Here is a 17,427-nt window from a genome sequence, read left to right on the forward strand (position 1 = left end):
ATGGAGCCAAAGCAAAAAGAATACCCAGCTGTGGATGTGACTGGTGATAGAAGCAAGGTCTGATGCTGTAAAGAGCAATATTGCATAGGAACCTGGAATGTCAGGTCCATGAATCAAGGCAAATTGGAAGTGGTCAAACAAGAGATGGCAAGAGTGAATGTCGAAATTCTAGGAATCAGCAAACTAAAATGGACTGGAATGGGTGAATTTAACTCAGATGACCATTATATCTACTACTGCAGGCAGGAATCCCTCAGAAGAAATGGAGTAGCCATCATGGTCAACAAGAGAGTCCGAAATGCAGTACTTGGATGAAATCTCAAAAATGACAGAATGATCTCTGTTCGTTTCCAAGGCAAACCATTCAATATCATGGTAATCCAAGTCTATGCCCCAACCAGTAATGCTGAAGAAGCTGAAGTTCAACGGTTCTATGAAGACCTATAAGACCTTTTAGAACTAACACCCAAAAAAGATGTCCTTTTCATTATAGGGGACTGGAATGCAAAAGTAGGAAGTCAAGAAACACCTGGAGTAACAGGCAAATTTGGCCTTGGAATACAGAATGAAGCAGGGCAAAGACTAATGGAGTTTTGCCAAGAAAATGCACTGGTCATAGCAAACACCCTCTTCCAACAACAAAAGAGAAGACTCTATACATGGACATCACCAGATGGTCAACACCGAAACCAGATTGATTATATTCTTTGCAGCCAAAAATGGAGAAGCTCTATACAGTCAGCAAAAACAAGACCAGGAGCTGACTGTGGCTCAGATCATGAACTCTTTATTGCCAAATTCATACCTAAATTGAAGACAGTAGGGAAAACTACTAGACCATTCAGGTATGACCTAAATCAAATCCCTTATGATTATACAGTGGAAGTGAGAAATAGATTTAAGGGCCTAGATCTGATAGATAGAGTATGATAAACTATGGAATGAGGTTTGTGACATTGTATAGGGGACAGGGATCAAGACCATCCCCATGGAAAAGAAATGCAAAAAAGCAAAAGGGCTGTCTGGGGAGGCCTTACAAATAGCTGTGAAAAGAAGAGAAGTGAAAAGCAAAGGAGAAAAGGAAAGATATAAACATCTGAATGCAGAGTTCCAAAGAATAGCAAGAAGAGATAAGAAAGCCTTCTTCAGCGATCAATGCAAAGAAATAGAGGAAAACAACAGAATGGGAAAGACTAGAGATCTCTTCAAGAAAATTAGAGATACCAAGGGAACATTTCATGCAAAGATGGGCTCGATAAAGGTCGGAAATGGTATGGACCTAACAGAAGCAGAAGATATTAAGAAGAGGTGGCAAGAATACACAGAAGAACTGTACAAAAAAGATCTTCATGACCCAGATAATCATGATGGTGTGATCACTGACCTAGAGCCAGACATCCTGGAGTGTGCAGTCAAGTGGGCCTTAGAAAGCATCACTATGAACAAAGCTAGTGGAGGTGATGGAATTCCAGTGGAGCTCTTTCAAATCCTGAAAGATGATGCTGTGAAAGTGTTGCACTCAATATGCCAGCAAATTTGGAAAACTCAGCAGTAGCCATAGGACTGGAAAAGGTCAGTTTTCATTCCAATCCCAAAGAAAGGCAATACCAAAGAATGCTCAAACTACCGCACAATTGCACTCATCTCACACGCTAGTAAAGTAATGCTCAAAATTCTCCAAGCCAGGCTTCAGCAATATGTGAACCATGAACTTCCAGATGTTCAAGCTGGTTTTAGAAAAGGCAGAGGAACCAGAGATCAAATTGCCAACATCTGCTGGATCATGGAAAAAGCAAGAGAGTTCCAGAAAAACATCTATTTGTGCTTTATTGACTGTGCCAAAACCTTTGACTGTGTGGATCACAATAAACTGGTAAATTCTGAAAGAGATGGGAATACCAGACCACCTGATCTGCCTCTTGAGAAATGTGTATGCAGGTCAGGAAGCAACAGTTAAAACTGGACATGGAACAACAGACTGGTTTCAAACAGGAAAAGGAGTACATCAAGGCTGTATATTGTCACCCTGCTTATTTAAATTATATGCAGAGTACATCATGAGAAACGCTGGACTGGAAGAAACACAAGCTAGAATCAAGATTGCCGGGAGAAATATCAATAACCTCAGATATGCAGATGACACCACCCTTATGGCAGAAAGTGAAGAGGAACTCAAAAGCCTCTTGATGAAAGTGAAAATGGAGAGTGAAAAAGTTGGCTTAAAGCTCAACATTCAGAAAACGAAGATCATGGCATCCAGTCCCATCACTTCATGTGAAATAGATGGGGAAACAGTGTAAACAGTGTCAGACTTTATTTTTCTGGGCTGCAAAATCACTACAGATGGTGACTGCAGCCATGAAATTAAAAGACACTTACTCCTTGGAAGGAAAGTTATGACCAACCTAGATAGCATATTCAAAAGCAGAGACATTACTTTGCCAACAAAGGTCCGTCTAGTCAAGGCTATGGTTTTTCCTGTGGTCATGTATGGATGTGAGAGTTGGACTGTGAGGAAGGCTGAGTGCTGAAGAATTGATGCTTTTGAACTGTGGTGTTGGAGAAGACTCTTGAGAGTCCCTTGGATTGCAAGGAGATCCAACCAGTCCATTCTGAAGGAGATCAGCCCTGGGATTTCTTTGGAAGGAATGATGCTAAAGCTGAAACTCCAGTACTTTGGCCACCTCATGCAAAGAGTTGACTCATTGGGAAAGACTCTGATGCTGGCAGGGATTGGGGGCAGAAGGAGAAGGGGTCGACAGGGGATGAGATGGCTGGATGGCATCACTGACTCGATGGACGTGAGTCTGGGTGAATTCCGGGAGTTGGTGATGGACAGGGAGGCCTGGCGTGCTGCGATTCATGGGGTCGCAAAGAGTCGGACACGACTGAGCGACTGAACTGAACTGAAGTGAAGCACCACAAAAGAGATGAAGAGCTCTGGGATTTATGGAGAAGAAACCCCTTCTATTCTTTTTTAGACTCTTTTCCCATATAGGCCATTAGAGAATACTGAGTAGAGTTCCCTGTGCTATACAGTAGGTCCTTCTTACTTATCTATTTTATATACAGTAGTGTGTATATCAATCCCAATCTCCTAGTACATCCTTCCCCCTATTACCCCCTAATAACCATTAAGTATGAAAAGAATCTAAAAAAAAAGGATATATGTATATGTATAACTGATTCATTGTCCACCTGAAGCTAACAACATTATAAATGAATTATACCCTAATTAAAAAAAAATCACTTCTAACCATCTTGAAATGCATGCCCATTGTAGCTCCCCTATCTGATTTTAGGTGCTCTGGCTCTGGGATTCACAGCTCTTTGCTTGCCTTTCCTGTAGGGGCTTCAAACTGAAAGACCTGCAGGTTCCAGGGAAGGTAACCTACTTGAATCTAGCTGGGCCAAGGCCATGCGATAGAGAGTGGTAGGAACTGTGACCAATCCTGGAGCACAGAAGAATATATTCCTCAGCAGGAATCTGCTGCTACCTGGCTATAGTATTTGAAGCTATTCAAGAATGGTAATCCAGTTTTCCAGATCCTCTACATTTTCAAGAGAAATTGCAAATCTAGATTTGTATGTGATCACATAAAATCTCCCAACTTCTAGATCTCAGCAAATGATGCAAATGGTAAGAGGATATTTAAAGGCAAAATTACAACATTAAAAAAATCATGAGTTATAGGTTACCAATTACATAGACAATGAAAAGCAGGGAACCACAAGGCCACACTGATAAGGAACCTTACCACTCAGATTTCGGTCCCAGCAAGATTGTCAAAAGTTGTGGGTCTGTGTGGTCAGGATAGCCAATTTTGAAAATATTAGAAGAACCAATATTGAGGATCTTCTAACAAGAAACAGAAAAGACACAAGCAGGGTTGGAGCCTTTCAGCCACTAAATGCAGAATTTATTCTTACCTTCTTGGCGATACACAGTGTTCGAAGGCCATCTCTTGCATACAAGTCTAGATGCCTCTGGGTCCGGGCTCGGATTTTCCTCATCTTCTTTTCCACATCAGTGTCACTCACTGTCAAATAGTCATTGTTCCCCATGAGGTCATGGACAAAATGCTTAGGGATCCTGTTTCTAACACCCTGGAGTCTTTAGAGGAGGAATTCCCTTATACCACCCCCACCCCCCCACACATACCCCTGTCACAAACACCAAGCTGCTCTTCCAGGCTGCCCTGCAAAGTGGTAACTCCATGGGTCCTTAAACTGTCCGCTTTCTATATCTGATCATCAAAAGTCTGGCTGAGAGAAGTACTATTTAGGGAAGTTAGGTGGCTTCAAGTATTGTTCCCAAATGCTTGTTTGTGGAAATTCCCTGACTGTCCAGTGGTTAGGACTCTGTGCTTCCAATGCAGGGCCTATGTTCCATCCCTGGTTGGGAAACTAAGATCCTGTATACTGTGCAGGAAAAAAAAAGCATGGAAAACTCAAATACCTGTTTGCATCAGAATCACCTAGGAACTTAAATAGAGACTTGAGGGTCCATTTGAAGGTCTGCTGAATCAAAGAACAACAAGTCTTCCCTGTGACTAGTTTAGCCCTGAATAACCAGCTGTTTACATGTGTGCTAAGTTGCTTCAGTCATGTACAACTTTTTGGGACCCTGTGAACTATAGCCCATCAGGTTCCTCTGTCCATGGAATTCTCTAGGCAAGGATACTGGAGTGAGTTGCCATTTTCTACTCCAGGGGACCTTCCTAAATCCAGGGATCAAACTCTAGTCTCCTGCATTGGGAAGAGGGTTCTTTACTACTAGCATCACCTGGGAAGCTCCAACCAGCTGTTTGCTAAGTCTTAAAAATGCTATCCATCACCTGCTCTGTAATCTACTTTAGTCCTTATGGCAAGTTGCTTCCAAGATGAAGAGAGACCTAAATCTCATTGCTAAGTTCTTTACTATACTGGGTTTGCTGAGTCAGGCTTCAAAAAAATATTTTTTGGATTCCTATAAATCTAGCATGAAAAATATTTCATTGTGTAGCACAAAGTCCCCCTTTTGAAGTCCTATATAATACATTTCTCTTAGAAGAAATTTGTCTTTTTCGTTTGAAATTCCAGTACTTTTATCTATCAGATAAAAAAGAATTTTTCAGCCTGGGCTGGCGGTTATGGGACAGGATCGATGCCATCATCACTTCCTTCATCTGAGATATCACAGACATCCCTAATCAGTGGCAGCAGTTTGTAAGTCTAAGCTTGAAAAAAGCATCAGACTCCTTACCAGGGCTGGCTTGAGATCTTTAGTAACCTTAAGCAGTAAACAAATTTTATGCCCCGTGTCCATCCCTCCATATAATGCAAAATTAAAAGTACAATTCTTTACAGTAAGACAAGTATGAGGAAGTCCAATAAAGCTCTGATTTTTTTCCCTGATACTACTCTAAGCCTGCTTTTACGCAGTATAAAATCCCTTCAAGATGATTTTCTTGTTTTTCAGATGTTACTGGTTTCCAGATGCCTTAAGCACAATCTTTGTGCTTTGTCTTTTGGAGCACTATCTATGATGTTTTATTTTCAAAGACATCTGCTCCTGAGATTAAAAACACCTTTTGCCTTCTACCTGTGTACTTCTGAGTTTACTTTATTGCTCAGGCTACCAGGAACCTCAGGGTCAAATTGACTGTTCCAAAATTGTGCATATACTAAACCTGAGGTTATTTTCCCCCCTGCTTTTGAAATCTTTGCTTCTCAAATCTCATAGTAACATCGTATATGTATCTTTTATTGGAGGCATCTCTCATCCGTTTTGGAATCAGGTGAGGAACAAAGAAATATCTCCAGGGCAGTGTGGAAAGCTGTTGTGCAGGAATGGAATGCTGTGGCTCCCCTGACTCCGAAACACCGAATCCACTTGCCTGCCAGAGTCTGGGGATGAAGACACTTAACTAGCTCCCTTCCCATTCTAAACGCTCATCAATCCCCATGAACCTCTTGGCTCTGATCCATAGCTGACAGTGAAGGAGGCACAGGGCTGCCTGGGCGATTCTGAAACTTGGCTGGAATCTCCTGTCCTGGGAGAATCATAGCCCCATAACTGTCTTCTCCTTGTTAGCAATCAGGAAGTGGCTACACACTAATTCATGCTGCTCCAAAATTGGACACTGAGAATGTAGGGACTTTGGAACATTTTTCTGGCTTGGAGCAAGTTAATGAAAATCCATGTTGGGGAGGCTGGGGAAAGGGATGATAAAGAGCATCCCCTGAGGTTTCCCAGAGCAACTCGAGCCCAGTGCAGAATTCTGGTGGTGTGACAAAAGCTCTGAGCCAGGATTTAGGACACCTCCTCTAGGATTCACCACTAGTGAGCTGAGCTTCTTCTTTTACGTCACTTCCCTCTTCAGGTTCAGTTGGCTTCTCCCCAAAACTAAGAGTTAGGACCACAGTATTTTCTAGGGTATATTGACGGATGTCCTGGGGTGGGGGGTAATTTGTGTATGGAACATCCATGTTTAAATGAGTTTGGAAAATTAGGAACTGTGATAAATAAAGAGGTTCCTCTTGTTTAAATGCCTTTAACAAGCTCTGTAATTCTGCAGGTCATGGAGATGTGGAGAGCAGTGTGTTAAGGAAGATGCTATGAGGAAAACATCTCGAGGGCTTGTGTTCCAGCTGGGACCTGCTGGACTGAGTGACACCATAACTCAAGACCCCAGTTACCATTCCATGCCACCAGATAAACACCAGAACCCTCTCTGCTTGGACCCTGATGAGACAGACTCACTGCAGGCTGGGTCTTCCAGCAGGTCCATGATAACGCAGTCGGCACCCTTGGTGTAGACGACGATCTCACCGGTCAGCGGGTGCCTCACGACCACAGACATCCTCTTCCTGACAGAGTCGAACTCCAGGGTGCAGAGGACGTCAAAGGTGAGGCAGGTGCCCTGGGGCAAGCGCACGGTCACTTGCTCGGGTGTCCGGGACACCAGTGTGAAGCTGTAGGCACGGGCAGCGTGCACTAGGGCGGCCTCGTCAGGGCTCTCAGCCTCATAACAGAGCTCGGGACCAGCTAGGCTGAGGGCTGGGGCCTGCAGCACCTCCTCCAGGGAGGCCCTCGGCCCTGCCCCCAGGATGTCGCCCTGCTCCCACGTGCTGCTCTTGTAGCCACCATCAGTGGAATAGCCGCCGCTGCACACTGACCCGTCGTCTCTCTCTTCTGAGTCCGTGGTGGGGATGTTGGCCCCCAAGCTCTCCCCCAAGTCCGTGTCGGAGGGTGCAGTGGATGAGAAGGACTGACTGAGGCTTGAAAGCTTCAACCTGTGGAACAGCTGCTGGATCTTCTCCAGGGATGTCCCCAGAGCCTTGGTCGAGGGTGGCATGGTGACCTTGAGGCAAAAGAGGAAAGGAGAACATGACTCTCCAGGTTGGGAAAACTATCGAGCTGCCTTATGGCAGAATATGAAGCTCATTTTGCAGAATATGAAGCTCATTTTGCAGTCATCCACTTCAATGACGGTGGGCAAGCCTCTCCCTTCTGTGAGCCTTGGTTTACCCAACTATAACGTGAGAGGGTTAGGCCACTGGTTTCCTTCCAGCCCTGACTTCCTAGGGATTGGTGGTGACATCCCACTTTGATCATGGGCCAAGCAAAGCAAAGGAGACAGAAGCCAGACTCAGGTTGCAGTTCACACGCCCTGAACCCTTATCATCACCTTGCCTGCTTTATTTTTGCACGCAGCATCTCACTTCATCCTCCCAGCAACAGTGCTAGGGGATCCTATCATTATCCCGACTTCTGGATGAGGAAACCAAGGCACAGCGAGACTAAGTGGGCTGTGATCACTCAGCTTGTAGGTGGCAGAGCTGGCTCTCACATCGGGGTCTGTCTGACTCCAGGGGCTTCTGAGCTACCTGCCAGCTGCAGCCTTCCATTAGCTTGAAAATTGAGAATTGGAGGGTATACTTCCTTCTTTCTTGAACATAGAACTTCTCAGATAATGCTTCCTGCCTCCCAAAGTTCCCTGCAGACCTCTGATTACTTGCTGACTTTTCAGGGTAGTTTAGAACCTGGGTGTAATAATAGGGGCTCTGGTTTGGTACCTGGATGAACCCTCTTTTTCTTGATTTTTGTGGCCAAGTGTTGTAACACCATTAGTCTTATTCATCACTTACAAGAGAGCTTGGGTGAGAGTATGTGGATAATCAAAATAAATCTATCTTCAGTACTGAAAAATAACCCCAAGTATGCTGCTGCTACTAAGTCGCTTCAGTCGTGTCTGACTCCTAGGGACCCCATGGACTGCAGCCCACCAGGCTCCTCCGTCCATGGGATTTTCCAGGCAAGAGTACTGGAGTGGGTTGCCATTGCCTTCTCCAAACTCCAAGTATAATCTTTTATAAATGGCCATCCAGCTGTGTTATCTCTAACTTTGCAAAACCTCACACAAGGTGTTCATTTTTTTTAACCCACCCTTTAAAAATCAGATACCAGTAAACCGTGATATTATGATAGAATCATACAGATGGTTCTGCCATGTATTCACCATATGTCCTTCATTAAGTTACTCAAGTTCTCTGAGCCACTGTTTCTTCACTTGCTAAATCCAAAGACATACCCCACAGGATTGCTGGGCCATAAAGATTAAATGATAGTACAGACGACGTTTGGCATAGAACCCTGCACATAGCAAGTGCTCAGTAAATATTAACTTTTAACGTCTACCCTGCAGACAGACACAAAATGTGAAACCTACACAGAAAACTCATATGGAACTTCTTATATTGTATTTAAAACATAAGGGGATTGAGGCCCAGAGAGGACAAGAGCTTTGTTCAAGGTCTCACAGTGATGACGTGGTGACAGTGTGACTAGGACCCAAGTGTTTTGCGCTATTGTGCAGGGTACCCCCTTCATGCCTGTGCTCCTCCCATCCATCCCACCCCCACCATCACCGGTCGTTACCCTCTGCCGGGGCTCGGTAGTCGTGGAGACCATGACAGAGTTGCAGATGGTTAAGGCAAGGAAGAAGTCAGCAACGGAGGAGGCAGTGGCAAGGGAAGGCTTGGGGGGTCTGCCGTCTGACAGGGTCTCCAGCCACAGAGCTGTGTCTCGCACCTTGGACAGGAGATTTTTATCTGGAGTCACGTCTTTTTCCTGGGAGAGAAAGGCTAGAGTCAGAGTTTTTCCTGAAGGGACTGGGGAGGAAGGCCCCCTGCAGCAGATTCGCTCATGCCCGGGAAAGGCTGATACAGTCCTCCGCGCATCCTGCACCCAGCATGTCTCCCCTACTCTGGGCCTGCTCACCTTAGAGTCTGATTTGGCTCCTTCTCTTCCCTCAAGCCCACATGTCCATCAGTTATATAGACTCTGGTGGTTCTGCCCCCACAGCATCTTCCCACCATTTACCCCTCATTCCTGATGCTTCCAGCCAGGCTCAGACCCTCTAACCCTCCAGCCTGGGTTTCCACATGCATGCATGTGTGCATGCTTGCTCAGCTGCTTCAGTCATGTCTGATTCTTACAACCCCATGGACTGTAGCCCACCAGGCTCCTCTGTCCATGGGATTTTCCAGGGAAGAATACTGGAGTGGGTTGCCATGCCCTCCTCCAGGGGATCTTTCCAACCCAGGGATCGAATCCATATCTCCTACATTGTAGGCAGATTCTTTACCATTGAGTCCCCCAGGAAGCCCTCTGGATTTCCAATTAAGCCTTTAAAGTGAGGTGACTGCCTTTCACCTCATTTAGTTTGAACCCTTCATATGTATATCACCCATACATCCTTCTAAGACACCATTTCCCTCAAGGTATTCTTGAGACTAAAAAATCTTCAGATCTTCACTGTGAACATGATCATTTCAGTCTGGCATCTAAATTGTTTCCCAGTTTGCATTTCTCCTGTTGATTTCCACCACTCTGCATGTGGTCCTTCAGCTCAGCCAGGTGGTCTGGTGGCTGCCTCCTGGGGGTATACTCCCCTCCTAGGCCTCTGATCCCACTCTTATGGAAGTCCTCTCCTGCCTACCCAAATCCTACCTGGACTTCATAACCATAAAAACTCCACGGGTTCATGAGATCTGACTCAGCCACAGTGAGTAATCTGTCTTCTGAGCCAGAAGCTTCAGCAGCAGCTTCTTGAACTAAGATTATCCACAGGAGTCAGGCAGGTAAGGTGAATGAGAGAACATGGCCGAGTTACAGATGAGGATGCTATGGGCTGGGGGAGTGGGGCTGTGAGACCCGGCAAGTCCCACACCATCTAAAAGGGGGTGACTCTTCTGCTAGTAAAATGCTCCAAGGCTGGTGCATTTTGCTAAATCTCTGCATTTTTCAAAATAAAGTAGAGAATGATGTAAGGACTGTTTTTTTTTTTTTTCTTTTTAAAAAACTCTGCGGACTGGATCTGACTCATGGATTTCCAGTTTTTTCACATCTTGGTTGAAACTGCCACTTCTTCCATCCCTCTAGAATTCACTACATATTGCCTATATTTTAAATTAAATTTTCTTATGTCCATGTTTAATCTCCCTAGAGATAAACCAAGAGCCTGAAAGATGGATTGCCTTTTCTATGAAGTTGTATCTTCTGGAACTCCAAAGATTGCGTGATGTGAAGCAGAAGTTCAATAAACACCAGCTCTTCATAGATATGACAAAAGCCATTCTGTAAAGACGTTTTTACATACAGCCATTTCTATCAATGCTCAGAGTTCACAGGCTCATTCAAGTTTAGAAGAGTCAATGATTGAAAAAGATGCACTGAGGGAATTTTGACTGATACATGCAGAGAGAAGACTGAGGGCCAATAAGCCGGCAAGTTTTACAAACTAGAACCCAAGTTGAAATTAAAAACATCCTGTGGGGCAGACTTAGAAAATGAACTTATGGTTGCCAGAGGGAAGGGATAGTTAGGGAGTTTGGGAAGGTCATGTACACACTACTATATTCAAAGTGGATAACCAACAAGGTCTACTGTAGCACATGGAACTCTACTCAATGTTACGTGCCAGGCTGGATGGGAAGGAAGACTGGGGGAGAATGGATACATGTATGTACAGCTGAGTCCCAGCGCTGTTCACCTGAACCTACCACAACATTGTTAATAGGCTATACTTCAATACAAAATGAAAAATTAAAAAAAAATCCTGTGGGGAAGAGTCCTCAGACTGTGTCTTCTCTGACTACCAACTGCAATTACCCCAGCGGTCAGATTCTAAGCTCCCTGGTCTGCTGGCATAGGTGAGCGTCACAGGGAGGAAGCACAGTGGGGCGTGGAGGCGCTGGAGGGATGAGATTCTGGTCTCCACCTGCACAGTTGATCAGGGGAAGCGGATAGGATGTGGAGTGCACACTCCAAAGAGCTCTAACCTTCATCTGGGGGACTCTCACAGAGCCAGCACCTGCACTTCCATCTTGTTCATCCCATATTAAGAGGAGAGTTTCCTGCAAAGAACCTGTTTATGAAAAGGAAGAGCACTAGTAACACTGCATCATCTGCATCTCCTCTCACTGCCCTGTAATGAGTATATGGTGGGCCATCCGTACCATATGGTGCCTGTGCTTTCAGAAAGCGTAGGAAGGAACGAGGACCACCTGTCCTCTCTGCCTTTGAGTGCAGTTGTCATAGCAGGAGCTCACAGTGATGGAGCTCATCCTACCTCTCCAGCAGGGTCATTTATGCATCTCACTGGGTTTTCACAGCCCCAACCAGAGATGAAACTAATCTCAACTGAAACCCAGAAGGATGGGCTGACTTGACCAATGCCACTCAGTGAGTCAATGTAAAGCCAGAATTGCACATCAGACCCCTTGATTGCTAGTCTACGGTCTTCCTGTCTGTGGTCATATAGTAAAGTAGTATTCTCCCTTCATAATACTCCCATGCTGACTCCTCTAACCTTACTTCAGGGTCCCTCCAGTACCTGTCATCAGTTTACCAACACTGTTCAAAGAACTCTGAGCCAATTTATCCTAACAGTAATGAGAGTTCTTATCTGTGGAGTGTTTCTGATGGTCTGTACATCTGTCATCTCACTGGATCCCTGCAGCATGTTATCTATACTCTCAGACATTCAAGCTGGACTTAGAAAAGGCAGAGGAACCAGAGATCAAATTGCCAACATCTGTTGGGTCATAGAAAAAGCAAGAGAATTCCAGAAAAAACATCTACTTCTGCTTCATTGACTAGGCTAAAGCCTTTGACTGCATGGAGCACAACAAACTCTGGAAAATTCTTTTTTTTTTTTTTTTAATTTTATTTTATTTTTAAACTTTACATAATTGTATTAGTTTTGCCAAATTCTTAAAGAGATGGCAACACCAGACCACTTACTTGCCTCCTGAGAAACCTGTATGCAGGTCAAGAAGCAACAGTTAGAACCAGACATGGAACAATGGACTGGTTCCAAATTGGGAAAGGAGCGTGTCAAGGCCTGTATATTGTCACCCTGCTTATTTAACTTATATGCAGAGTACATCATCTTAAAATGCTGGGCTGGATGAGGCACAAGCTGGAATCAAGATTGCTGGAGAAATATCAATAACCTCAGACATGCAGATGATACCACTATTAAGGTAGAAAGTGAAGAGGAACTAAAGAACCTCTTGATGAAAGTTAAAGAGGAGAGTGAAAAAGCTGGCTTAAAGCTCAGCATTCAGAAAACTAAGATCATGGTATCCAGTCCCATCAGTTCAGTTCAGTTGCTTAGTCATGTCTGACTCTTTGTGACCCAATGGACTGCAGCACGCCAGGCCTCCCTGTCCATCACCAACTACTGGAGTTTACCCAAACTCATGTCCATTGAGTCAGTGATGCCATCCAACCATCTCATCCTCTGTCGTCCCCTTCTTCCCCTACCCTCAATCTTTCCCAGCATCAGGGTCTTTTCAAATGAGTCAGCTCTTCACATCAGGTGGTAATGGTATTGGAGTTTCAGCCTCAACATCAGTCCTTCCAATGAACACCCAGGACTGATCTCTTTTAGGATGGACTGGTTGGATCCCTTTGCAGTCCAAGGGACGCTCAAGAGTCTTCTCCAACACCACAGTTCAAAAGCGTCAATTCTTCGGTGCTCAGCTTTCTTTATAGTCCAACTCTCACATCCATACATGACTACTGGAAAAACCATAGCCTTGACTAGACGGACCTTTGTTGGCAAGGTAATGTTTCTGCTTCTTAATATGCTGTCTAGGTCCCATCATTTCGTGGCAAATAGATGGGAAAACAATGGAAACAGTGACAGACTTTATTTTCTTGAGCTCCAAAAATCACTGCAGATGGTGACTGCATCCATGAAATCAAAAGATTCTGGCTCCTTGGAAGAAAATCTATGACCAAACTAGACAGCATATTAAAAAGCAGAAACATTATTTGCTGCAAAGTTCTGTCTAGTCAAAGCTCTGATTTTGCAGTAGTCATGTATGGATGTGAGAGTTGGACCATGAAGAAGACTGAGCATTGAAGAATTGATGCTTTTGAACTGTGGTGTTGAAGAAGACTCTTGAGAGTCCCTTGGACTGCAAGGAGATCAAACCAGTCAATCCTAAAGGAAATCAGTCCTGAATATTCATTGGAAGGACTGATGCTTAAGCTGAAGTTCCAATAGTTTGGCCACTTGATGAGAACTGATTCATTAGAAAAGACCCTGATGCTGGGAAAGATTGAAAGCAGGAAGAGAAGGGGACAAAAGAGGGTGAGATGGTTGGATGGCATCATGGACTCAATGGACATGAGTTTGAGCAAACTCTGGGAGATGATAAAGGACAGTAAAGTGCTACAGTTCATGGGGTCGAAAAGAGTTGGACGTGACTGAGTGACTGAACAACAACAACCACTATTCTCCCAGTTACCTCTGCATTTCAAATGAAGAAACTGCTGCTCAGGGAGATTAGGCATCTTGCCCAGGTCATATAGTCAGTTGATTCAAGAAAGTTCAACTCTAGAATTCATGCTCTTTAACCCCCATGCCAGGCAAGATCCCCCATGAGAAAGAAGTAGCCTTTGATTCTTGCTGACTGCTGGCATCTTTAGTGTCTGGCATCTCAGTGAGCTTGCATATCTAATCCTTAGGGCTCAGCAGACAGTCCACAAGATTATAAAGGGGATTATGGGGGTCTTTTCCAGAAAATATTTTATCTTTTTTTTTTTTTTTTTGTGATGGTACATAAATGGGGTGCTTTTAACCCTTACTACAGATACCCAGAGTTGGGAACAAGCTTGGATGTCATCACAGCCAAATCCCCTATTTTCCTGATGATAAAACTGAGTGCCAGAGAGGAGGGAAGTGAACTTTTCAAGACTGCACATTGAATCAGGGTCAGAACTAGGACAGATTTCACACCACCTGACTCCAGCCCAACAGCACACTGCTTTGCTCCAAGCTATGCATTATGTATTTCCAAACGGTGACACAGATAAAATGATTTAATGGGTATTTATTGCATGTCCATTTACTCTCTAGTCTCTTAAGTGCCATGAGGGCAGAGACTGCGATGTGTCCTGGTGCCTGGCAGCCTGCAGGCACTCGCTCAAACCTTTGTTGCCTAACTCCTATCTAGGGCAAGACACTACCTCACCACTGATGAACTAACAGGGGCTCTTTGTTAAAACTCTTCCTTAGTATTTACTTTCAATCATACAGCAATGCATTAAAAAGAAGTTTGGCGAAGGGCCTACTTGTGTCTGGCACTGGCAGCAGGCCCAGTCTGCAGGTGTCAACGGCAGATGTCATGGCAGCTTTATCCAGACACACAGACTTGTTTCTGCAGGGCAAGCTTCTTCGTGGTTCCCTTTGCCCACAGCCCATTGGTTTCCTATCCGGTTCATTAACACTAGGAACTTGGCATGTAGGACACTTAGCGAGAAAGCATCACCCCTTATCCACCTTGGGGCCCTTTGGCTAGTCTATTTCTCTGAAGGAAAAGAAATACACGTCTATGGGGCTACTGGTTGTTCAGATTAGAGCTTTGTGGCAACCTGGCACCCAACCGGTTGGATTTCTTTCTATAGCAGAACCCCCAAGGCTTCCTCTTTGAAGAAGGTGCTCTCTGACCTCACACCACACCCTCAAGGATCCTGTTATTATCACTGGATTGTGTCTATTGACAACTTACAGGAAAGTGATTGCTATGCTAAGTGCTTCCATGTGTGTGTTAAGTCACGTTAGTTGTGTCTGACTTTTTGTGATCCCACGTAGCTTGCCAGGCTCCTCTGTCCATGGGATTCTCCAGGCAAGAATACTGGAGTGGGTTGCCTCCTCCAGGGGATCTTCCCAACCTAGGGATTGAACCTGTGTCTCTTCTGTCTCCTGTATTGTCTGGCAAGTTCTTTACCACAAATGTCACCTGGGAAGCCTGGCTTCTGTGTATATTGTGTCATTATAACAGCATTAAATAGCTATTATCATTCTCCCACTTTATTAGTGAAGTGAATGAGGCTCACTGCAAATAAATAACTTGTCTAAGGTCTCAAAATCAATAAAATAGCTCAGTCCTGAACCCAGTTCTGCTGATGCTAGACCCAAACCCTTAAACATGATGCCAGTACTTCCCAAACTCTAACATGTACATGAATCAGCTAGGCATCTTGTTTAAACACAGATGCTGATTTAGCAAGTCTGGAGTGAGGCCTAAGCATCTGCATTTCTATAAGCTCCCAAGTGGTGCTCCTGCCTGCTGTGGGTCTGAGGACCACAGTTTGAGTACAAGATTCTAGGCTATATGGCTGCCCTATTTCTCCCATTTCCTCTCTGGCTGGGAGCATTTGACATTGAAAGCTGTGAGGAGGTGGCCAAGCTCCAATCCACTACTCTCCTCTCACTTTAAATGACAGTTCATTCACAGTCACATTGTTGACAATCATTGATTGAGTGCAGCAGGCTGCCGCTGTGGGAACCCACAGAGCCAGTGGTGGAAATGAACAGGAGCCCTCGTGTGCAGGCCTGGAACAAACTGTGGCCTAGTCCCTCCCATGCCTCCATCTCCTCTTCCCCTCTCTATGACCTGTGCCTCTTATTCCAGCTACTGTTTAGAACTGCAAGTCTCCATTTGCTTGTATGGAATGTCTCCCCTACAACAACCTGCAACCCCCCCAACTAGATGGTTTCTTCTCTTTGCTCTGGTTAACCTTTAATTTTGTCTCAAATTCAGCTCCGATGCTAACCCTTTCAGGAAGCTCCCCCTGACTCCTAGTTTGATGTAAGTGCATTTCCTTTGGGCTTCTATGTACCTCTGCCCCTTTACATCCCAGCCTGAGAGCAGTGTCACATAGTCACTGGGGTTCTTCTTGTCCCTTCCTTGGACTGCAAATGCCTGAAATCAGGGATGATGCCCCATTAGACTTTATATCCCCAGTGGCTAGAATGGTACTTGCCACAGTGTAGATGCTTGTTTCGTATTTGTTGGCTGACTGACAATAAATGAAAGGCTAGTCCAAGAAAAGTAGATACTGAGAATATATAGAATTGACAGATGAAGAGGAAGCAGACCCTTCCATTTGCTATTGGTGAGTGTCTGGACTGGTACAACCACTGGGGTAGTATCAATCCAAATTTTAAACATGCACAAAATCTCAATCTAGCAGTTATGCTCTAAGAATCTATAAAAAAAACTTACATACATGTAGAAACAGATGATGGCTCAACCAGTCAACAGATTTTAACAGCCATTTAAAAAGTGACAAGGCAGCTCTCCACTGAATATCTGTCCATTTGTCTACATACATGCAATATTCCTCAAGATTCATTAGGTTAAAGAGAAGTTCAGAGTCCAAGACAGTGCATGGTGCACTTTTATTTGTAGGAAAGGATGTGCTTATGTGAATATTCCACTTGCATGCTTTTATTGGGTTTTCCAAAAAGTTCCTTTAGGTTTTTCCATAAAAGCATATGAAAACCCAAACAAAATTTTTGGCCAACCTAAGATATAGCTTGGAGAAGGCAATGGCAACCCACTACAGTACTCTTGCCTGGAAAATCCCATGGATGGAGGAGCCTGGTAGGCTGCAGTCCATGGGATTGTGAAGAGTTGGACACGACTGAGCGACTTCACTTTCACTTTTCACTTTCATGCATTGGAGAAGGAAATGTCAACCCACTCCAGCGTTCTTGCCTGGAGAATCCCAGGGACAGGGGAGCCTGGTGGGCTGCCGTCTGTGGGGTCGCACAGAGTCGGACATGACTGAAGCGACTTAGCAGCAGCAGCAGCAGCAAGATATAGCTACAAGCACCTCTGGGAAGGACACAGGAAAGCTCAAATAATGGTTGTCTTTGAGTGGTGGGGAACAGAGGAGGCAAGGAGGCTTACTCTCCCATCTGCCCTTTGGTTCCTTATGAATACTTAGCCATGTGGTTGTATCCTATTGTGGACATAAACTTTCTCGGTTGCTGGGGAGTTGAAGGCTGAAGTACTATTTAGGGTAGTGATGTTTTTGCCCTTGCTGAGGTTGTGGCCTTGATATTGAGTTTGGGT

General features: G+C 44.6%; 1 protein-coding gene and 1 long non-coding RNA gene across 3 annotated transcripts in view; one reads left to right on the forward strand and one right to left on the reverse strand.

The window, feature by feature from the left end:
- The window catches only part of ATP10B (ATPase phospholipid transporting 10B (putative)), a 312,921-nt gene that overhangs the window by 50,902 nt on the left and 244,592 nt on the right, over positions 1–17,427 (reverse strand). For both annotated transcript variants that reach the window (XM_061424249.1, XM_061424250.1), the window contains 3 exons: positions 8,924–9,115; positions 6,746–7,346; positions 3,931–4,040 (listed from right to left, as the gene is read on the reverse strand). In XM_061424249.1, the coding sequence (XP_061280233.1) occupies positions 3,931–4,040; positions 6,746–7,346; positions 8,924–9,115 (903 nt within the window). The remainder of the gene's footprint in view (positions 1–3,930; positions 4,041–6,745; positions 7,347–8,923; positions 9,116–17,427) is intronic.
- On the forward strand, positions 1,001–12,180 carry LOC133251600 (uncharacterized). Its single transcript, XR_009737702.1, has 3 exons — positions 1,001–3,640; positions 6,561–6,891; positions 10,494–12,180. It is a non-coding gene; the product is annotated as an uncharacterized LOC133251600 (long non-coding RNA).

The sequence above is a fragment of the Bos javanicus genome, chromosome 7 (assembly GCF_032452875.1).
Source record: "Bos javanicus breed banteng chromosome 7, ARS-OSU_banteng_1.0, whole genome shotgun sequence".
Taxonomy (NCBI): Eukaryota; Metazoa; Chordata; class Mammalia; order Artiodactyla; family Bovidae; genus Bos; species Bos javanicus.